This window comes from Mustela nigripes, chromosome X, assembly GCF_022355385.1.
Source record: "Mustela nigripes isolate SB6536 chromosome X, MUSNIG.SB6536, whole genome shotgun sequence".
NCBI classification, from domain to species: domain Eukaryota; kingdom Metazoa; phylum Chordata; class Mammalia; order Carnivora; family Mustelidae; genus Mustela; species Mustela nigripes.
The window spans coordinates 106,693,336-106,715,089 of NC_081575.1; the positions used below are offsets into that span (position 1 = coordinate 106,693,336).

Sequence of the window (21,754 nt, forward strand, 5' to 3'; positions counted from 1 at the left end):
CAAATACTACAAAGACCAAGTTAAGAACACGGAGGGCATGGGGAGATGGAAAGTAGAAGGAATTTGGGAGAAATCGGAGGAGGGAGATGAAGCATGAGAAACTGTGGACTCTGGGGAACAAACTGAGGGTTTTGGGGGGGGTGAGGGTTGGGTGAGCCTGGTGGTGGGTATTAAGGAGGGCATATTGCATGGAGCACTGGGTGTGGTGCATAAACAGTGAATTCTGGAACACTGAAAAGAAATTCCAAATAAATAAATAAATAGGGTTAAAAAAAGAGTTAGTGATGTTATGAAAATTCAAAGAAAAACACTGCTCTTCTTTCAAAGAGAAAAAAAAGAAATTTTCATAACATCTATCTTGCCTGCATGTATTACTAAAATCTTTAAATTGTGTGTTCAACCATCTTCTCTAATTGGCCCCACACAACCACATCATAAGCCAGCCTGGCTTCATCCTACTAAAACTCCCAATCTACCACCATTTCTTCCAAAAATTAAGTAAGCCAGAATCGTGAAACACAATATTATGATTAAGATGCTTTGGATTTCAATTAGATCTGGACAACTTGGAGCAGTCTTTGGAGATTCAGTCTCATAGGAAAGGAAACTAAATAGACAACATCAAGAAAGCCAAAGCTTCCCTCTGAAGAAATGAAGTTAAATTCACTTGTTGTAAAAGTTTGGATGACTCAAGAGAAGTTACTGGACCTTTTTTCAACCTCTACATTATTATGGTTTCCAGGAAACATTTTAAATACACCAAACAGAATAAGGTCTGACAACTAAATCTCTTTAGAAACATACAAACTCTTGAGGCAAAAGACTTTCTCAAGAGACCAACATTAGGACACCGCGTTATTGCAGGTTTTTGAATCCTTGTGTTTACAAATGATCTGAACATCCCAAGTAGAAAATAAAGTATGTGTTTAGGAAATCCAACATATTGAACTCAAAGATGATTTTTTTTTCTCTAACTACAACAAACCTCAGGTTAGGAAACAAAGCACTAACGCAAAAAGAAACATCTGCCAAATTAAGATTTAGGGGGGAAAAAAGGCAAAGCAAACTTGGAAACTTTATTTCCAAGAGGGTCTCTCCTTGTCATTCTTACAGATTTTGCTAAAAAGTCAGACAAAAAGCAGGCCACTAATGATGACTTAAAGTCAGTTTCAGTAACACATACTTAGACAACCTGGTCTTCCAAATGTTTTTTCAGGATCCCACATATTCAAGTCCGTTGTTGTCCCTAAAGTCCTCATTCTTATTATCTCCTTACATAAAATAAACCCAAACCCACATGGCAAGGTATGTTTGGGGGCTTTCACTTCTGTTGTTTCCTATATTTGTTTAATTTCCTTTCTCCCATTTCAGCCTGTGACAAGTCCTATGCCATCTCCCCACAGGGCAGCTTGACAGAAGACCCTGGGTGGGTCTGGGCAACCCCTGCTCACCAAACTGCCTGGCCTTGGCATGGTGATGCTTCTTCCCACTGGAGAGGTGCCTTTTTTCTTTACCCAAAAGTACCACCTGCTCACCCAAAGGAATCACCACAGTGCTGTGCCTTCCCAAAGAGAGTCCTTTCTCTTAAGAGGGAGGAACAAAGAGCCAGGGGAATACAACAACACAGAATTCTTGCCCTTTTTTCCCATGATTCTTTAGTCTTTCAAAATTAAATTTTTAATTTTTTTAATTTTTGTTTTTTTCTTTTTCTATATTTTGAAATTTTTCCTCTTTCCTATTTCAACCTATCTTAACTATTTTATCTTATCAATACCTTTTTTAAAAAATCCTTTTTAATTTCCATTTTTATAGTCATATCCTATCCCTTTATTGTATTTAACCCTATTTTTTATAGACATGTAAATTTTTCTTTCTTTAAAATTTTGGGATACAATTTCCTCTAACATACTAAAATATAACATAAATATAGCATATGGCTTTGTTGTAGTCTCCAGCCAGATCATACTTTCTCCTTTTTTTTTTCAACCAAGTGCTTATCTTATCAATTCCTTTGCTAAAATCTTTTCTAATTTTCATCCTTATAGTCATATGCTATCCCTTCATCATGTTTATCCTTACTTATAAACATTTATGTTTTTTATTCTTTAAAATTTGGGGAGGCAGTTTCTTTTTTTAAGATTTTATTTATTTATTTGACAGACAGAGATCACAAGTAGGCAGAGAGGCAGGCAGAGAGAGAGGATGAAGCAGGCTCCCTGATGAGCAAAGAGCCCAATGCGGGGCTCGATCCCAGGACCCTGGGATCACGACCCGAACTGAAGGCAGAGGCTTTAACCCACCAAGCCACCCAGGCACCCCAGGAGGCAGTTTCTTCTAACAGACCAAAATACACCCAAAATCAAGTGTGTGACTCTGTTCTATTCACCAGCCTAATCATATATTTTTTCCCCTTTCTTCTCCCCCTGGTTTCAGGTTTCTTCCAATTTGGTTAGTGTATATTTTTCTGGGGTCGTTGTTACCCTTTTAGCATTTTGTTATGTCATTCATCTGTTCTTCTCTGGACAAAATAACAAGACAGAAAAAAAACCTAAAAAAAAAAAAAGAAAAAAAAAGCAGTATAGACTGCTGGGGACCTAATCAATATGGACATTAGTAAGATGTCAGAACTAGAGTTCAGAATGATGACTGTAAAGATGCAAGCCAGGCTTGAAAAAAGTATAGAAGTTACTAGAGAATCCCTTTCTGGAAAAATAAAAACTCCTTTCTGGAGAAATAAAAGAACTAAAATCTAACCAAGTTGAAATTAAAAAAAAAAAGCTATTAATGAGATGCAATAAAAAATGGAGACTCTTGCTGCTAGGCTAAAAGAGGCATAAGAGATAATTAGTGATATAGAAGACCAAATGATGGACAATAAAGAAGCTGAGAAAAAGAGAGACAAACAACTACTGGACCATGAGGAGAAAATTCAAGAGATAAGTGATACCATAAGATAAAATAATATTAAATAATTGGTATCCCAGAAGAAGAAAGAGAAAGGGGACAGAAGGTATATTGGAGCAAATTATAGTAGAGAATTTCCCTAATTTGGTGAAGGGAACAAGCATCAAAATCCAGGAGGTACAGAGAATCCCCCTCAAAATCAATAAAAATAGGTCAATACTCCATCATCTAAGAGTAAAACTTAAAGGCTCAGAGTCAAAAAGAAAATCCTAAAAGCAGCTCAGGACAAGAAGACTATAAACTACAAAAGTAGAAATACTGATTGGCAGCAGATCTATCCACAGAGACCTGGCAGGCCAGAAAGGACTGAAATCATATATTTAGAGCACTAAACGAGGAAAAAAATATGCAGCCAAGAGTTCTATATCCAGCTAGGCTGTCACTGAAAATAGAAGGAGAAATAAAAAGCTTCCAGGACAAACAAAAACTAAAACAATTTTGCAAGCGCCAAACCAGCCCTACAGGAAATATTGAAAGGGGTCCTCTAAGCAAAGAGGGAGCCTAAAAGTAACAGACCAGAAAGGAGCAGAGACAATGAACAGTCACCTTAGAGGCAATACAATGGCACTAAATTCATCTCTTTCAATAATTAGTCTGAATGTAAATGGGCTACATGCCCCAATCAAAAGACACAGGGTATTAAAATGGATTAACAAAAAAACAAAAAACAAAATTAGACCAGAGCACCTAGGTGGCTCAGTGGGTTAAAGCCTCCGCCTTTTGCTCAGGTCTTGACCCCAGGGTCCTGGGATCGAGCCCTGCATCAGGCTCTCTGCTCAGCAGGGAGCCTGCTTCCCCCTCTCTCTCTGCCCGCCTCTCTGCCTACTTGTGATCTCTGTCTGTCAAATAAATAAATAAAATCTCTAAAAACAAACAAACAAACAAAAACAAGACCCATTGACATCCTTCTGCAAGAAACTCATTTTAGACCTGAAGACACCTCCAGATTTAAAGTGAGGGGGTGGAAAACAATTTACCATGCTAATGGACATCAAAAGAAAGCTGGGGTGGCAATCCTTAAAATAGACAAATTAGATTTTAAGCCAAAGACTATAATAAGAGGTGAGGAAGGACACTATATCACACTTAAAGGGTCTGTCTAACAAAAAGATCTAACAATTTTAAATATCTATGCCCCTAACATGGGAGCCTCATTATATTAATATATAATAATATATACTAGTATCTATAAACCAATTAATAACAAAATCAAAGAAACACATCGACAATCATACAATAATAGTATGGGACTTCAACACCCTACTCACAACAAAGGACAGATAATCTAAGCAGAAGATCAACAAGAAAATAAAGGCTTTCAATGATACATTGGACCAGATGGACATCACAGATACATTCAGAACATTCTATCTCAAAGCAACAAAATACACATTCCTCTCTAGTGCAAATGGAACATTCTCCAGAATAGATCACATCCTGGCTCACAAAGTAGATCTCAACTAAAAAATTTTAAAAAGTTGACTTACAGCAGAAGAGAGTAATATACTCTTAATAGCTGTTCTACTTCTACGACTTGATCATCAATATATCACTAATATTTGATGGTTTGTCAAAGGACAGAACTGGGAGGAAAAAATTAGTGATTCAATAAAGTTTTCATTATTAGTCAAAGAAATTATGGAAGTGAGGTGCCTGGGTGGCTCAGCTGGTTGAGCATCTGCCTTTGGATAAGGTCATGATCCTGGAGTCCCAGGATCAAGACCCACATCAGGCTCCCTGCTCAACAAGGTGTCTGATTCTCCCTCTGCCTCTGGCCCTCCCTTCACTCCTGCTCTCTTTCACTCATTCTCTCGAATAATTAAGTTTTTAAAAATCTTAAGAGGAAAAAGTAACTATGGAAGCAAAAAAAAAAAAAAGAGTAGGATCAAGACACAAAACAATTTTAAGAAATGTATTTGAATCCTTGCCAAGCTGTGTCATTGATGAATCTTTCAGTATTATTTCTCTGTCAGGGGAATGAGGAGGTGTGGGGAAGAGCAGAGCTCAGAAAGTCTTTGTAGCTTGCTCCCCACTGGAATTTAGGGACCCCACACATGCTCAGAGTAGATATTTGAGGACCAGGTCAGAGATGACTTAAATTTACCCACCAGCTTCCTGAAAGGCTGACAAAATTGGTTTGTTCATGATTTACACTATGCAAATCGGTAGGAAGGAATATTCTAGATCCCGAAGTTCAACAGAATTTTTATCCTCTTATTTCACTAAGGTAGGATGAGTCTCTCTCCCTGGAAAGACAACCCAAAAGGCTGACCTTGGACTGAATAAACAGAATGAACAAATCCTCACTATACCTTCAAAATGTGCTCGTTGGACACCTTGTCATCAGGGGACACATACAACCGGATGAACACAGAATTGCTGTATTGACCACGAAACGTTGCAAGGGTATGCAAGAGACTGAACTTCCTCTCCGACCAAATACCTTCAGGACCAATGTTAGATTCGAGCACAGGCCAGCGGAAAGGGGAATGTCGCAGGATGTGTAGCAATGGTTTGGCATCTGCTTTTTCGATCGCTTCTGAAAGGGAGCAAATACAAAGAAAGAGTTAGAATTGCAGATCGGATCACCAAACTAGAATTCAAGTACATCTTCTTAAAGAACATTCCCTATAAGACCCCAACTTCACATTTCACCTGTTAGAGAGAGATGCAGTGGACTGAGCAGGACCACAGAGACAGAACTAGCTATGGCTCACACTTTAATGTGACTGCCTGAACCAGGTATTCTTGTCAGGAGAGTGGACTACAGAAGCTGCTGGATATTCCCGACAAGAAAAGATGGGCTTGTTACAGCCCAATGAGTGATATTAGGCTGAGCATACCCTGCAAGATGTAGGAACAATCCTAAGTAAAAGAAACCATTCAGTAAAACCAACCACTCCCCAATACACGTGAATTAATGCTTCCAGATTCCTTGACCATCTATTATCACACTCTTCCAGCTCACCAAATAATACCCCAAATTCTAAACAAGGTAACACACTTCCCACAGGCACTGGCTTCTCTTCCTACAGTGGTCTTGAGGAAACACACCAGATCAAATGGCAAGTGTTAACCTTAACTCCAATCAGACCCAAGACACCAAGACAGGCCCAAGACACCCACCTAAGATATCTGTTAGGCTGATGGAGAAGCAGAAGGAGCCTGGCCCACCTGGGAATCAGGATTGTCCTAGGCCTGGGTAAGCTTCTGTGGGATACAGCAACACTCCCAAATGCCCCCTCTCCCAGGCTCCTTCTCACACCGGACAGGGCCTCTGGATTCTCATTTCCACACCACATATGGTGGGGTTTGCCCTCCTGACCCTACGCAAGTTTCTCATGGAGGAACTGCTACGTAAGGAATCCAAGCCAAAGAAATAAAATTATATTCTTATTTTCTCTATCAAGCCAGCAACAGAACATTAAGACAGGGAGAGTCAAGATTCAGTCCTTGAGAATTGTTCCCTTTCTCAAACAACACTTTTAAACATTAATCGGAATCTTAGTAGTTCTCGTTTTCCTTAAAGAACATCTTTAAACATTAATAGACTCTCTGAAGGATAGGGTGTTAAATATTTCAGTTATTTCCTTTATTACTCACTCTCATTCATGCAAGATGAATAAAGGATTTTGGCTTTCTGTATGGCTTCGGTGTCCCGCCTTCTACTGATAGATTTCTCCAAAAGGGCTGGGAAGGTTAAGAAAGGATTCATTAGTATCCACCCATACAAGGTGCAACTTAGAGGTCATTCCATAACCACAGTCCCGGCCTCCGGATAATTAAATGTAAAGACAGACAACCCTGGAAAAGATACATCTATAAAAGATATACAGACAGCACGACCAAGTCCAAGTTGCTTGAGGTTCAAATTAAAAAAAAAAAATTAACCTTCTCTTTTCCCAGGTTCTCTTAATTCAGAGAAACCTGAAGTTCAATTTCCAACTCAGACTGGACCTGCTGCAGGGGTTAATGTTTTTGCCACCTACATAAAAAGAAACAGAATTCATTTATTCAAGAACCAAAAATAACTGAATTCTGTTCTTTGTTTCTGCACGGAGTAATATTCTCAAAGGACGCAATTTCATCAGGGTCGGGTTTCTTAAGATTTCCTCACCGCCCAGCCTCTCCAGGAGGTCACCTGGAGGAAATTGCCCATTAGAAGTTTTATTCGATGTTGCATAAACATGCTGTGGACATGGGAGAAGTTGTTTAGACAGGAAATGGAGAGGCGAGATTGGAAAGCCTACCCAAATTGCCTGAAAACTTGTCCAATTCCCCATGCGGAGTCCTGGCCATTGAAATGAGGTCATGTGTATAAAATGGCTGTCAGCGTAGACATGAGCCCACCCAGAAAGTGATGTGCACTTTGCAACATCACTGATGCTCTTGCTTGAAGGTGGAAACTGGCAGCTGTCATGATTAAGGGGAGAAGGAGGGAAAGGCAAGACTCAATAAAAACTGCTCCCCCTCCCCGCCAAAACACACCTTGGATGTACCGGCGAGTGCTCATTTACCTACATGGAGCCAAGAGGAAGCATCCCCGAGCAGTACCACAGCCGACATGGAGCTGTGGCAGCCTCCTGCTGTCAAGGCATGTGGATTTTATTTCTGAAACAACCCAGCTGCCTCCCAATGATGGCACAACAGATGCCCCCATTGTATTCTGAAGAGCTTCAAGATACATACAACGGAGAGTGCTGATCCAATTAATAATTACATATTCCCTGAAGAGGAATCTCCACTTCTAAACTAGAAGTTCTACCTTTCAAAACAAAACCAAAAAAAAAAGGCAATCCAGAGCTCCTGACCAGTTTTTTATCCACACTTGTATATCAAACAAGTCCAACGAACTCCACAGATTCAAATAAAATAAATTGAGTTGGATGTGGGTGTTTTCAATTGTTTTGACTTGTTTGGTGTTTCTTATGTATTATCACAGCAATAAAAGCAGGATAACTAGCCCCAAGGATCGAGAAGGAAGATTGTTTTCTTTTTTTAATAAACACAAAGCTCTAAAACCATACTCACATACATTTCTATTCAAATCAGATCAGGTGCCTTTCCACTGTATTACTTCCACAGTCGCTGGACTGTTGGGGAGACACATTTGGAAGTAAATAATCCAAATTCCATTTAGGGATGTGATGTTCTTCTGATGCTATAAACACTCCACAGATTGTAAACAACAATGCCCTGAGGGCCCAAACAAGCCTTGGGAGCGAAAGAACTCAAAGTAGTACGTATGTACCTGAGTGTGCACCCAAGGCATTCTGTGTATGACAAGAAGGTAAAAAGAGGACATGCAGTACTAAGTAGGGCATTCCCAAAACCCTAACAGCGCACAAATATCAATAATTTGTTAAGGCACATCCCAGGGATACCATGGGTTCAGTTTCAGATTACTGCAAAAAAGTGCATATTGCAATAAAGCGAGTCAAATTAATTTTCTGGCTTCCCAGTGCATACAGAAGTCATGTTTACACTGTAACAGCAAATGATTAAATGTGCAATAGCACCGTGTCTAAGAAACAATGTAATACCTTAATTTTAAAAAATACTTCATTGCTACAAAATGCTAACCATCATCTGAGTGTTCAACTCGTTACATTCTTTTTCGCTGGTGGAGGGTTTTGCCTAGATGTGGATGGCTGATGACCGATCAGACTGGAGCTTGCTGAAGGTTGCGGTTGCTGTGGTAATTTCTTAAAATAAAACAACAGTGAAGTTTGCCACATAGATTGGCACTTCCTCTCACAAACTATTTCTCTGTAGTATGAGATGCTGCTTGATGGCATTTTATCCACAGAACAACTTCTTTCAAAACTAGAGTCAAGATGCTCCCTGGTGGTCTAGTGGTTAGGATTTGGCGCTCTCTCAAAACTAGAAGTCAATCCTCTAAAACCCTGTCACCACATTATTAACTAAGTTTATGTAATTTTCTAAATCCTTGGTTGTCATTTCAGACCTTCACAGTGTCTTTGCCAGGAGTAGATTCCATCTCAAGAAGCCACTTTCTCAGGGCGCATGGGTGGCACAGTCAGTTAAGCATCTGACTCTTGTTTTCAGCTCAGGACATGATCTCAGTGTCATGAGATCGAGCCCCACATTGAGCTCTGCACTCAGCAGGGAGTCTGCTTGAGATTTTTCCTCCCTCTCCCTCGTCCTCTCCCACTCGTGCTCTCTCTCTCTCAAATCAATTAATTAATTTTTTAAAAAGACAAAACCACTTCCTCTGTTCGTCTATAAGAAAAAACTCCCCATCCATTCAAGTTTGATCATGGCATGATGTCAATTCAGTCACACCTTCAGTTTCTACTTCTGGTTCTAGTTCTCTTGATATTTCCACCACATTTGAAATTACTTACTCTCCTCAAGTCTTGAACCCCTCGAAGGCACTCATGAGGGATGGAATCAGCTTCTTCCAGACTCCTGTGAGTGTTGGTATCTTGACTTGTTCACAAGGATCACACGTGTTCTTAATGTCATCTAGAACAGTGAATCCTTTCCAGGAGGTTTTCTATTTGCTGTCCCCCGAGCCATCACAGAAATCACTACCTGTGGCAGCTATAGTCTTGTGAAACCTATTTCTCAAATAATAAAACTTGAAAGTGAAAATGACGCCTTGATCCACGGGCTGCAGAGTGGATGTTGTGTTAGCAGGCATGAAGGCAACATGAATCTCACTGCCCATTTCCATCAGAGCCCTGGGTGATCAGGTACACTGCCATTGAGCAGTTCTAAGTTTTTTCTGAGCTACCAGAACTCAATAGTGCACTTAAAATACTCACTAAACTACGTGTGAACAGATGTGCTATCATCCAGGCTCCGCTGTTCATTGAGAGCACAAGCAGGGTAGACTTAGCATAACCCTTAAGGGCTGTGAATGGTCAGAATAGTCAGTAAGTGCTGGCTTCAACTTAAAAAGTCACCGGGGCTGCCTCAGCCCCCTAATAACAAGAGAGCCTGTCCTTTGAAGCCTTGAAGCCAGGCACTGGCTTCTCCTCTCTAGCTATTAAAGTCCTACATGGTTTCTTCCTCTATATAAGGCTGTTCCATCTACACCGAAAATGCGTTGTGTAGAGGGTAGTCACCTTTGTGAATCATCTCAGCTAGATCTTCTGGAGAACTTGGATACCTGGGTAACTGGGTAACACTGCTTCACCTTATATCAGGGAGAGAGCTTCTTTCCTTAAACTTCATGCATCCACTTCTGCCAGTTTCCAACTTTGCTCCTGCAGCTTCCTCACCTTTCTCAGCCTCCACATAATCCAAGAGAGTTAGGGCCTTGCTCTGCATTAGGCTCTGACCTATGGGGATGTATACGATGGCTGGCTTGTCATCTTCTGTCCAGACCACTGCAACTTCCTCCAGATCAGCAAGAAGTCCGTTTTGCTCTCTTATCATTCATGTGTTCACTGGAGGAACACTTTTAATTTCCTTCAACAATGTTTCCTTTGCATTCACAACTTGGTGACCATTCAGTGCCAGAGTCCGAGGTCTCAACATTATCTTCCTCACTAGGCTTAATCATTTCTAGCTTTGATTTAAAGTAAGAGATGTGTGAATCTTCATTTCACTTGAACACTTACAGGCCACTGTAGGGTTATTAACTGGCCTGATTTCAATATTGTTGCGTCTCAGAACAGGGAAGCCTGAGGAGAGGGAGCAAGATGGGCAAAGAGCCAGTTGGAAGAGCAGCCAGAACGCACACAACATTTATCAATTAAGTCTGACATCTTCTATGGTTCGTGAGGCCCCAAAACAATTACAATGATAACATCAAAGCTCACTGATCGCAGATCACCGTAACAAATATAAGAGTAATGAACAGGTTTGAAATATTCTAAGAATTACCAAAACATGACATGGAGGCATAATGTGAGCAAACGCTATTGGAGAAAATGGCACCACATAGATTTGCTCCATGCAGGGTCACCATAAACCATTACTTGGTAAAAAAAAATGCAGTACCTGCCACCCCCAAGAAAGGGAAGTCCCATAAAGTGAGGTAACCCCTGTCTATGTCAAAATTCTGTCTTCTGTACCCTTTCCCTTCTCCTCACCTCCTCATGCCCAAGCAGGCGGGAGAGCATTGATATGCAGACAGTGTCCTGGCAATCAGCTGGCGGCATCCGTTTTCTTTATCTCTGTATTTGAATTAGTGGTAAGAGCAATAAAGCCTGGAGAGTAATTAATGAGCAGAAAACAAAGGCTGCCTATCAAAGGCAATTACGCAAGTTATTAAAATGTCCCTAAAGCACCGAGAAGGGCTCCTGGGTCACCCACACAAGGGCATTCCCGTCATCCTCTGTGTTGTTTCTTGGACCATTTCTCAATCTTCACCCTCTTCCAGGTATTCTTAACCATATTACAACAGAAAAGGAAAACTCCAGTTCATAAAAACGTATCATGCACCAAACCTGAGACTATAAAGCTGGATTCAAAGTGCTTCTGATCATCAAATTCGAACAGAACACAAAAATATTATGTATTTTTTCTCATTAATATTAATCAAATAAAATCATCAAATTCTTCAATATAATCCAAGTTCCCCATTTTTCTGTGTATGGTTAGTGTATTTTGTGTCCCATTTAAGAAACCTTTGCCTGTCCCACTCATAATCTTTTTTTACAGAATCCTTATTGTTTCACATTTGGATCTACAGTCCACATAGAATTAGTTTCTGCCCATGGTGTGACAGTCATGCCTTTGTAACACAACCCTGGCTTCATAGGGTACACCTAGAGGGAGAATTTTAATGAAGAAGGTACTTTTGGTCATTGAGTCAAGTCCTGTGAGACAAAAAGTAATCTCGGTACATAAAATTGGCATCCACAATGACCAGTCTCCATTAAACTGAGTAGTCTGAGGGGCAGGGGCTGGGCCCCATTCATCTTAAGCACCCACGGCCTACTGCTTGGCGTGGCTGGTGCTCAGTCCACAACTGCAGAGCTGAATTCCTGAAAAGGTTAAGTCTAAGAGTTTTTCACCCAACAGAAAAGGAACTGTAAGAAGTTGCACTTCTTTTATTATTGCTTGTTATAATCAGCAATGTCCCGATTACACAAACATCCACAATCTGCTTTTCTCACATCCTAGTCTCTGTATCATACAACGAAATCCAAGACTTCATTGGTTTTCATGAACACCAGGTTTTGGGATTCCTAGGTTTCATCTTACCAGTGGTCTCAGTTCAACTATCTGCATCCTGGTCTTCCATTTGGGGGTAAATACTTAGTTGGCATTCAACTTCCTTTAAGTTCAGAAGCTGAGACAGGACCACCAATCTTTCTCATTCGTTTCACTTCTCCTGCTGAGACAGGGCCTTTATTGGGGGCTCTGGAACAGGAGAAGAGCGTTCCAAAGAAAGGCCAGACTCCTGAAGACTCGGAAGGCCCCTAGTAAGTCAAGAGCTCACAACAGTCAAACGCAACTCAGGCCAGTCATTTGAAGTTTCTACTATATTTAAGACCTTTTCACCTAAAACCGTTTTCAAACATTTCACGTGCACAAATGAGGCCAATGAGCAAACACCTCCCAAGAATCTCGGGGCTGAGCTGATGCCGTTTGAAGGAGATGGCCTCAGAGCTCAGAGACTCTATCAAAACCTGCTCCTTTGTGTTCTCTCTCCCCACCCCGCAACCCTGCTATGTGTCTGGGCTACAGGGAATCCTCTGGCTACCTACTAGGAGGCCGAGGGATGCTGAAGCTGGGGACCTGATGTGCTTAATGCAAACAGCAACTGCATCCTAAAACCTTCCCATCACATGTCATCAATGTGAATTCTCGACCTCACCGTAGATTATGCCAACACTTCTCCCTTAGAAGGAAGGGGGAGAGTATCTTCTAAGTCTAGATACAAGGAAAAAAAAAAACAGGAAAAATCAAAACACTGACAAGTCGAATCCACATTCTAAGGGAAGTTACGTCCTTCCATACCTATGTAACAAGCACAATGTTCTCCAGAAATTATGTATATATATATATATATTTTTTTAAACAATTTTATTTATTTATTTCACAGAGAGAAAGACAGCGAGAGAGGGAACACAAGCAGGGGCACAAGGAGAGGGAGAAGCGGACTCCCCACGGAGCAGGAAGCCCAATGCAGGGCTCGATCCCAGGACCCTGGAATCATGACCTGAGCCGAAGGCAGACACCTAACGACTGAGCTACCCAGGCACCCATAGAATTTATATATATACATATATATATATATTTTTTTTAGCCTATCTTATGGCCTGGTTTCTCCTTTGGTGGTACTTAAAAACCATCTTCGGATGGTTCATGGCAGACTGTCACCTCTAATCTTGCTATTTTTAGTCCTTGGTGATTTTCCAGGCTACAGACTTCAATTTGGTTTCCAGGCTCCTCAGTTTATTTACCATACAAAAAAATTTCATTTTTCTAACTCACACTGCACGGGTATTAAACTCTTAGGCAGCTGGACCTGGAGACTCTAAATCAGCTTGCAAAGCCCGTTGTTATTCTCATTAAAAAATAAAATTCAAGTTAACTAAGTCACGGTCTGTGGATCCCATAGCCCTGGTGTTTTCACACGACTGGTGCACTCAACTCTGCCCAGAGCCGGGCAAGCATGGCGTCACTGGAGTCTTTCTGACACACAGAAAAGACAGGACAAACTGCTATTTCTCATTCTTCTGGGAAACTCCCACCTCCATATAGAGAGAGACCCTGTCAAAATCCTTTTCTTTGTTCATTTTTTATGATCATCTTATAAATGATCGTTGTTGGCTGGCATCAGCTTCAGAAAAGGGGACAGAGATTATTTTAGGGGCACTAAAAATCCTCTATGTCATCGATCTAAATCATGGGTTACCAAATAACATAAAAATACCCCCCATTTAACACAAAAGACCTCTTTGCCCATAATGAAATCAATTTTATAAAACTGCCAGACACTACAAAAGTCTAATAGAAGGTAACTCTTTTATTATGCCCACTTGCAAGCAAATTTATAAGGATTACACTTATCAGGGTTACACTTCAAAATAATTTAAACTAAATTTTCATATTACTCTTTGACAGCATAGAATTGCAATGAATCTACCAATATGATATTTTTAAAAGATTTTACTTATTTATTTGACAGATAGAGATCACAAGTAGGCAGAGAGGCAGGCAGAGAGAGAGGGGGAAGCAGGCTCCCCGCTGAGCAGAGAACCCGATGTGGGGCTCGACCCCGGGACCCTGAGACCAGGACCTGAGCTGAAGGCAGAAACTTATCCCACTGGGCCACCCAGGCACCCCCCAATATGATATTTTAACTCATAAAAGTAGCTTTCCTAGTTAGATAATTTGGATCTTAGCAGATAATTCAATGAAAGGCCTGTGGTGAATTTAAAGTCACTATAATCCATCTTCACATTTTTTTTTCCTTGAGTAAAAACCCTAATTATTTACTTTGTCCTACCTATTTCTACCATCTTACTGTTATAAAGGAAAGACCATGTGTGGTTATATTCCCCCTGCAGGGGTCCTTCCTCAGTAGTCCTAAACATCCAAGGACCCAAGGTGATATCATTCCTTTATTAAACATCTGCTCTGTACCAGGTGTATGGTACACGACCTCAATTAGTCCCCCATAAAGCCCGGTCATGCTATTATGACCAGGGAGACTCACTCCTGAGGAACCTAGCCAGGGATTGGAGGCCATGGTGAGGTTAGGTAGGGCAGGACATAGTTAGCTGGTCCCAAAGGCTTTTCTTCATGTTATGTCTAGTCTAAACCAGTGGTGTCCAAACTTGAACAGGCATCAGAATCATAAAACACCGAGTTCTGGGTCTTCCCCGAGAGTATCTAACTCAGTGGGTCTAGGGTGTGATCCAGAAATTTGCAATTCTAACAAATTCCCAGCTAATGCCAATGCTTATAGGTAGAGGGAACATACTCTGAGAACCAACAGCAGTCGCCCGCACTCCTTACCTCCCCCAACTTTAAACGAGGTATAGTTGACAATTTTCTCCAGTCCTTCTTGATGCCTGTGATCCCAGAACATCACCAGCCCAGATTTCCTCCTCCCCCATTCCCCGTCCCACTCAAAGTCAAGGTTGATTGCTGATTTCCTCACTCCACAGCTTCGTTTTCATTAAATGTCAACATTCTTCAAGGAAAGCACTACTTTGTTTTGTTCTGGAGAGCTCTCATCATACTGGCCCATTTAAGTCTAAGTTAGTTCCTCAGTTCTGCAAAGTCCACCTTTAAAAAGTTCCTTTCTCAAAGGTGAAATGCGATGGGGGTTTAAGGCAAGGGTTGATTCACTCGCTCAAGAGCGAAAACAAAACAAAACAAAACAAAAAACTACACAATGTCAGGAATACTTCCAAAGTGAAAAAAAAAAAAAAAACAGGACAGCTATTTTCAACTCCAGCTAATACCACGCCCCACTGCAAAGAAGAGTGAGATAAATACTGCATCCCTCAAATCCTAAAAAATCTGAGCTCTAGACTTCACAATTCCTCCCTCATCTGTGAAAGTGGCATCAAAACACTGTAAACATAGGTTTAAAAACCCACTTCCCAACTAACCCCTGTTTTCACTCCCACCTTCCTTGAGGAGGTAAGAGTAGCAGTGGTTCTATTCCTGGCTGTTCAAACTACAGTGTGTGGTCAAGGAAGGCTGTCCTTTAAAAAAAAAAAAAAAAAAGACTTTATTTATTTGAGAGAGAGAGAGGTGGAGGAGGAGCAGAGGGAGAGAGACAAGCAGACTCTGCACGTAGCTCAGAGCCCGAGGCAGGGCTCGACCCCACGAGACCCTGAGATCGTGACCTGAGCTGAATTGGACTCTTAACTGAGCCACCCAGGCTATCCTTTTTAACTGGGGTTTCTAACAGTGAGGGATTAGGAACTGGGATCTCTTCCTTCCCTTCTTTATCCCAAAGAGGGGAAGCAACAGCACCTTCAGCATAAGTCAAAGCAGCGAAAGGGCTGGCAGGGAGACAGCAAACTTCCCTGCCCGCTGCCTGCTGCCGGGGCTTCCCCAGCAGATTCTGGGGAACAGGACGTGCTTGGAGAAGTACGCTCCTCGGGTCAAAGAAACTGGGGGCTACAGAGAAGAAACAATGACCCTTTATGCTGCCCTGAGGAGAACACAGAGAAAAGAATATCCAGTAACGCTTGGGGTTTTCTGTAACAAGGAAGACCGACTCTATCTTCATCTGGATCCCAAGCTAGAAAACAGAACAGCATGGCAGGGCCTTGACAACGGGTCTCCATATACCAGCTCGCCTCTCCAGGCCATTCTCTACAAGTGGCCAATGTGCTCTGGCAAAACCCATCATGCCCCTCAGTGTGACATTTACAAATGGGCTCCCAGTGCCTGAGGACAGAGGAGAAAACCTTTACACCGCCTATAGGGCCTGAAGGCTCTGGCCCCTCCTTTCTCTTCAGTCTTGTCTTTTGTCCCTTTTCCCTTCTGACTCTGAGCTCCAATCACACTGGGCTTCTTGGGTTTCCTCAAAGGCACCAGCTAGACAAAGCCTCTGCTCTTGCAGCTCTTTCCGCCTGGGTTAAAATTGGAGACATTTGAAATGTTAGACCCATAATCTGTGGGGGACAAATTATATGGCTGGATTGGTTTGGGCAAGTCACATAATTTCCTTGACCTTCGCTTCCTCGGATGTAGGGCAAAGACAGAAATAAACAATGATGGCCAACAGCACCAAATTAGAGTGAGGAACCAGAGAGAAAACAAATGATAGGCCAAAGGAATAAAATTAGTAACAAGAAATGTTTGGGCCTTGGGGAAATGAACTTAAGAATTCAGAGCAGACAGCAGGTAGCAGTTGCTCCATTTGGAACGTAACCGACCTGACCACTGGAGGAAGCAGACCTGTGAGCATACCGACCGGCACGTACTCGTGTGTGTTTCCGAAATATCGGTTCCCACACTGAACTCAGCTATTGATGAAAACAAAATCCCCTTCTCATTTTCTAAATTAAAAGGTCCATCCATGTTTTAAAAATACCTCTCATTGTATAAATATAAACACCAGTGAGCTGTTCCAAACAAACATTTCTTATTTGTGACAAGCTATTCTCCAACCGGCATATAATTAATTTTCCTGTTATGCGTGGTGCCTTTTTACACAGAATGTTCTCTTGACAATTTAAAGCAAATAGTCCATCATTACTAATTCATTAAGCATTCAAAGAGATGCTATTAATCACAATGAACTAATGTGGTATTAATGGGTAGGTTATTAATCTGCAATTACATGCAGATTTCCTAATAAATTCAAGTTGCCCAAGTTTTTTGAGGAGGAAGGCAAGGGAAAACAAAATGAACAAATCTTTCAGAAAACAAATTAAGGGGAAGAAATATCTCTCCCTGAATCATAAAACATTAGACACAGACTTCCTGCTTTCTTTTTATCCTAAGAAACCTTTGTTTTTACCCAACTTGACATTTGTAAGTCACAGATTTTCATCAGAATCATACTGTGAATGGAGGAAAAACAAAACCACTCATGCCCCCAGGAGAGGTGAGTTTCCTCAGTGACACCTGGGTCCTCAGTTGTAGTAAAGCCTGGTCACTCATCACGTGGTCCCTAGACCCTCAGTGTGGGCATCACCTGAGAGCCTGTCAGAAATGCAGACCCTTGGGTCCTTTCTCAGACCCACTGAATCAGAATCTTCACTTTAACAAGATTCCCAGGTGATTTATGTACATGCTCAAGGATGGAAAGTACAGCATTACAGTCTGGCTTTGTAGCTACTCATTAGAGGCGAAGGAAGTGGGGGAGTTTGCTTATACACCAGTGCACATGAAAACCTAGAATACAGAGGAGGGAACATCATGCAAATCTCACTGAGTATTGTTTAAAGCACATAAACAGAGGCACCTGGGTGGCTCAGTGGGTTAAGCCTCTGCCTTCAGCTCAGGTCATGATTTCAGGGTCCTGGGATCGAGGCCTGCATCAGGCTCTCTGCTCAGCAGGGAGCCTGCTTCCCCCTCTCTCTGCCTGCCTCTCTGCCTGCTTGTGATCTCTGTCTGTCAAATAAATAAATAAAATATTTTTAAAAAATAAAGCACATAAACAAGGTGGATGGACTAAGCAATTGGGGAGCCTGGTTTAGTGGAAATACAATTTACATAGCATAATTCATCTGTTCTACGAAGCACATTCCTTTCCACGTCTTCACATCTCTGAAACTGGAATCCATCTGAAAACTGTCAGCTGGGCACAGTCACTGCCCGCCTGTGTGGGAACGCGATTGAGCAGTTCCCATAGTAGGCCCTGGAAATGAGTTGGCTGCATGGCCAGTAAACTGTCACTTAAAAGGTCCTCAGAAAGATTTCAATATGATTTGGGCATGAAATGAAAACTTATTGCATCTCCAAAGAGGCAATCGGGGAGCACTTTTTTAAGGAATGCTGAATCACGGCCGCTATGGACAGAAAGAAGACAATGTCTTGTGAGAAAACAAAAGCGCTGATGACTTGAAATCAAAAGAACTGGGAGGAAGTTTTAGGATGACTCGAACCAATCTCTCCTGCTTGCATTTCATGCAAAAGAGTCCTAAGATAAAAAGTAATGTCTGCAAGAACTCTTTCAATGAACATAAAGTAAAAATGTCAGGGGAAAAGATGGCCCAGGGTAGGAGCGCCATCTTTGTTGGCGAACATGAAGTAATGGCGCCTCTTACAGGTGACGGTATTTCTAATTCAATGAACTAGAAAGGTATTGATTTAGTTAAGGCTATGAAAGACTCAGCCATGGGTGCGAGTTCTCCTGCTTAATTACAAGTCAAATGAACATAACAAATTTGCATATAACTAGAGCACTGTCATCCCAGAAGACCCAGCATTTTTCCTTCTGAAAAATAATCAGTGTGTCCGGAGATGGAAGGCAGTATGGAATTTAAATAAAAGAAGGCAATGTAAAAATGTTTCCAAATGACTCCAAAAGCATTCGAAGGACACTTGAAGCTGTGGCGAGGGGAGACATTCTGAGTCCCGCATGGCGGGTGCCACAGGCACATGGCGGCTTTGGCTGAGGGCGCGGGCAGGCACACGGGCCCTGGCAAGAGCAGTTCCTTGGACGTCCCGCCGCACCATGGGCTGTGCAGCCTTCAGACCTCAGCTGGAGCCACAATTGCCTGCTTTCCTCACCCAGCACTTCCCACATGTTCTCCACCAGACTTGTTTCATTCTGGCAATGACCTGAAGCCGGCAAACCCTAACTTCCTCTTTTCCACAGCTTAAAGTTTCCAGACAGACGGTGACACCTCAGACCTCAATTAAAATAATAGACCTTCAGGTCTTCATTTACTTGTACTGGTGTGTATCGAGACCAGTGTGCAGATCAAGGGGGGGAAGAACTCCCTTGTCTTTTCCTGCATTATTCTGGGACTTGGCCAAAAGGTTGGGAAATGTAAATTGAAAGAAATTCATGAATTCGGGCATTGCCTGGCATTCTTTAATGTCGACTAGCAAAGCATATTGCCAGAGCAGTAGTTTTGAATGGGTCTCAGTTCATAAAACTCAGAGAACTTTCTCCAACGGACGGTGCCTATAGTTCTTGACTCAGTTGGTTTGGTTTTTCACCCTTGAGTAGGTTCTCAAATTGGGCCCCATGATAAAGTCACCTGGTGGGGGAGGAGTGGTTAAGAAATCCAGAAGGCCAGGCTCCATCCCAGACCAATTACATCAAAACCTCTAAGGCTGGACCCTGGGCATCTGTGCTCCCTCGTGAATTCAGCATGCTGCCATCAGTGAGAAGCACGGGTCTAGAACGGCCCTGTCCACTGCAGAACTGGGAGTCACGTGGGGCTACTGAGTAATGGAAATGTGGCCCATCCACATGGAGATGAGTTACAAGTATAAGAAGCATACCAATTCCAAGACTTAGGAAAGAAAGAATGTGAACTGCCTTGTGAATATGTTTTTATATTGATTACATGAAATGGCAATTCTTTGGGTATGTTAGGTTAGACAGAATCATGGGATTTTACCTGTTTCCTTTTTCTTTTCCTAACATGGCTATTTAAAAATGGAAAATTACATGTGACTTGCATGTTTGACTCACGTAACATTTCTTCTGGACAACAGTGACTTTATAGGTTACTAGCTGTGTGAATATGAAATACTTAACCTCTCCGAGCCTCAGCTTTCTCAACTGCAAAATGGAACAGCGCCACCTTCTTAGCTCATCTTAGCGTCACCACCTTAGCTCTGGGTGGCTCAGAGGGTTAAAGCCTCTGCCTTCAGCTCAAGTCATGATCTCAGGATCCTGGGATCGAGCCCCACATCGGGCTCTCTGCTCAGCGGGGAGCCTGCTTCCCTCTCTCTCTCTCTCTGCCTGCCTCTCTGCCTACTGTGATCTCTGTCTGTCAAATAAATAAATAAAATCTTTTAAAAAAAGTTTAAAAAAAATAAAGCAGGTTATCCCTACACAGTGCCAGGCTTGCTAGGCCCTTCTCCATGTGTATTCCTAGGATTTTTTTCTTTTAATCGTTAAAAGTTCACTACACAGTAAGGAGTAGAAATCCTGCCCATTTGTAATACACTGGGGGAGAAATGGGGATTTTGCCACATCTTAAAGATGCTCAACCCATTCCACACTGTCAAGTTGCAGTTGAAATTGAATTGCAGTTGCAGTTGAAATACTCCCAGAGTTGAAAGTGAGAGTACAGCTGAGGCCATCTCATCAGGGAGATTGGAAATCCAAGGGTAGAATTTTCAACCCTGTTTGGCCACATATTTTTATGTGCAAGCAACTTTTTCAGTTTTCTGGTGCCTAAGTTTTGCCACTGACCAATCAGAAGTACAGTAAAGGTAAGTGACTGGCTCATTTCTCTGAAGATGCAGGTTTCACGATCCAGGAGATCTGAGTCATCTGCTTCTGCTGTGAGAGCGGGATGAGCCTGGGAAGCTCCTGCCAAACGCCCACATTCTCAGCTCCGTTATCATGCCAGCCTGTGGCGACCAAGAGCAAGAACACGTGGGGACCCGGAGGAGCTCCTGGAATCATGACCGCAGCTCACGTGGGCACACCTCGGGACTGTTACGACCAAAACCAGCTAGGATTTTTCTTTCCTGTCCAAACAGTCACCATCTTTCAGGAAGTGGCTTTTCAAAAATATACAACCCTCCTGAACAACTGCCAAGCAAAATACACTTATACGCACCAACCATGCAAAACGGGGCCTGGGTGTGGGCAAGCTGAGAAGTATTCTTGTGTCTCTCTCAGGATGCCCATATCCTGTGTCATCAGTCAGGCCAAAGAACTTGCATTTAGTCAAAAGAACCTAAATTTAGTCAGCACTCTTCTAAAGTAAAAATGTTTCTTCCTACAACATTCAAGCTAACTAGCAGGAAACTTTTTATAACGTGTTGCAATATTTATACTATAAAAATGCCCCCTCGTCTGCTTCCCCGCTCCTTTTTTTCAGTCGTTATTCCTAGGCACAGCATTCCCAAGCTATAGCTTCACTGCTCAGAAACCGCAGCGTTCTCTGTTGGTCAAAAATCTCACATCCTTCATTGGCCCATTTCACTCCTGTCACCTCTCACCTAGGCATGTCCGTGTCATCCTCCCAACAACGCCAAGTTTCATGGATTCGGTCTTTTCCTTGGAACTTCATTCACAGCCTCCGGATCTACGGTCCCCTCTACCTCTACCCTTTCAAGTTGTACCAACAGTCCCTGTCTTCAAGGATCAGATGACAAGCAAACTCTTTCATGCAACACGTATTGTGTACCTGTGAAAGAAGACTCTACTTTGTGTTACTATCTTCAATCATTTGGCATTGCTTCTAAGTAT

General features: G+C 42.0%; 1 protein-coding gene across 1 annotated transcript in view; it reads right to left on the minus strand.

Annotated features, from left to right (window-relative positions):
• PHEX (phosphate regulating endopeptidase X-linked) overlaps window positions 1–21,754 on the minus strand; it is a 191,186-nt gene that overhangs the window by 159,574 nt on the left and 9,858 nt on the right. The window contains exons 2-3 of the mRNA XM_059386182.1: window positions 6,568–6,654; window positions 5,277–5,503 (exon numbers count right to left, since the gene is read on the minus strand). Coding sequence (XP_059242165.1) covers window positions 5,277–5,503; window positions 6,568–6,654 — 314 coding nt within the window. The remainder of the gene's footprint in view (window positions 1–5,276; window positions 5,504–6,567; window positions 6,655–21,754) is intronic.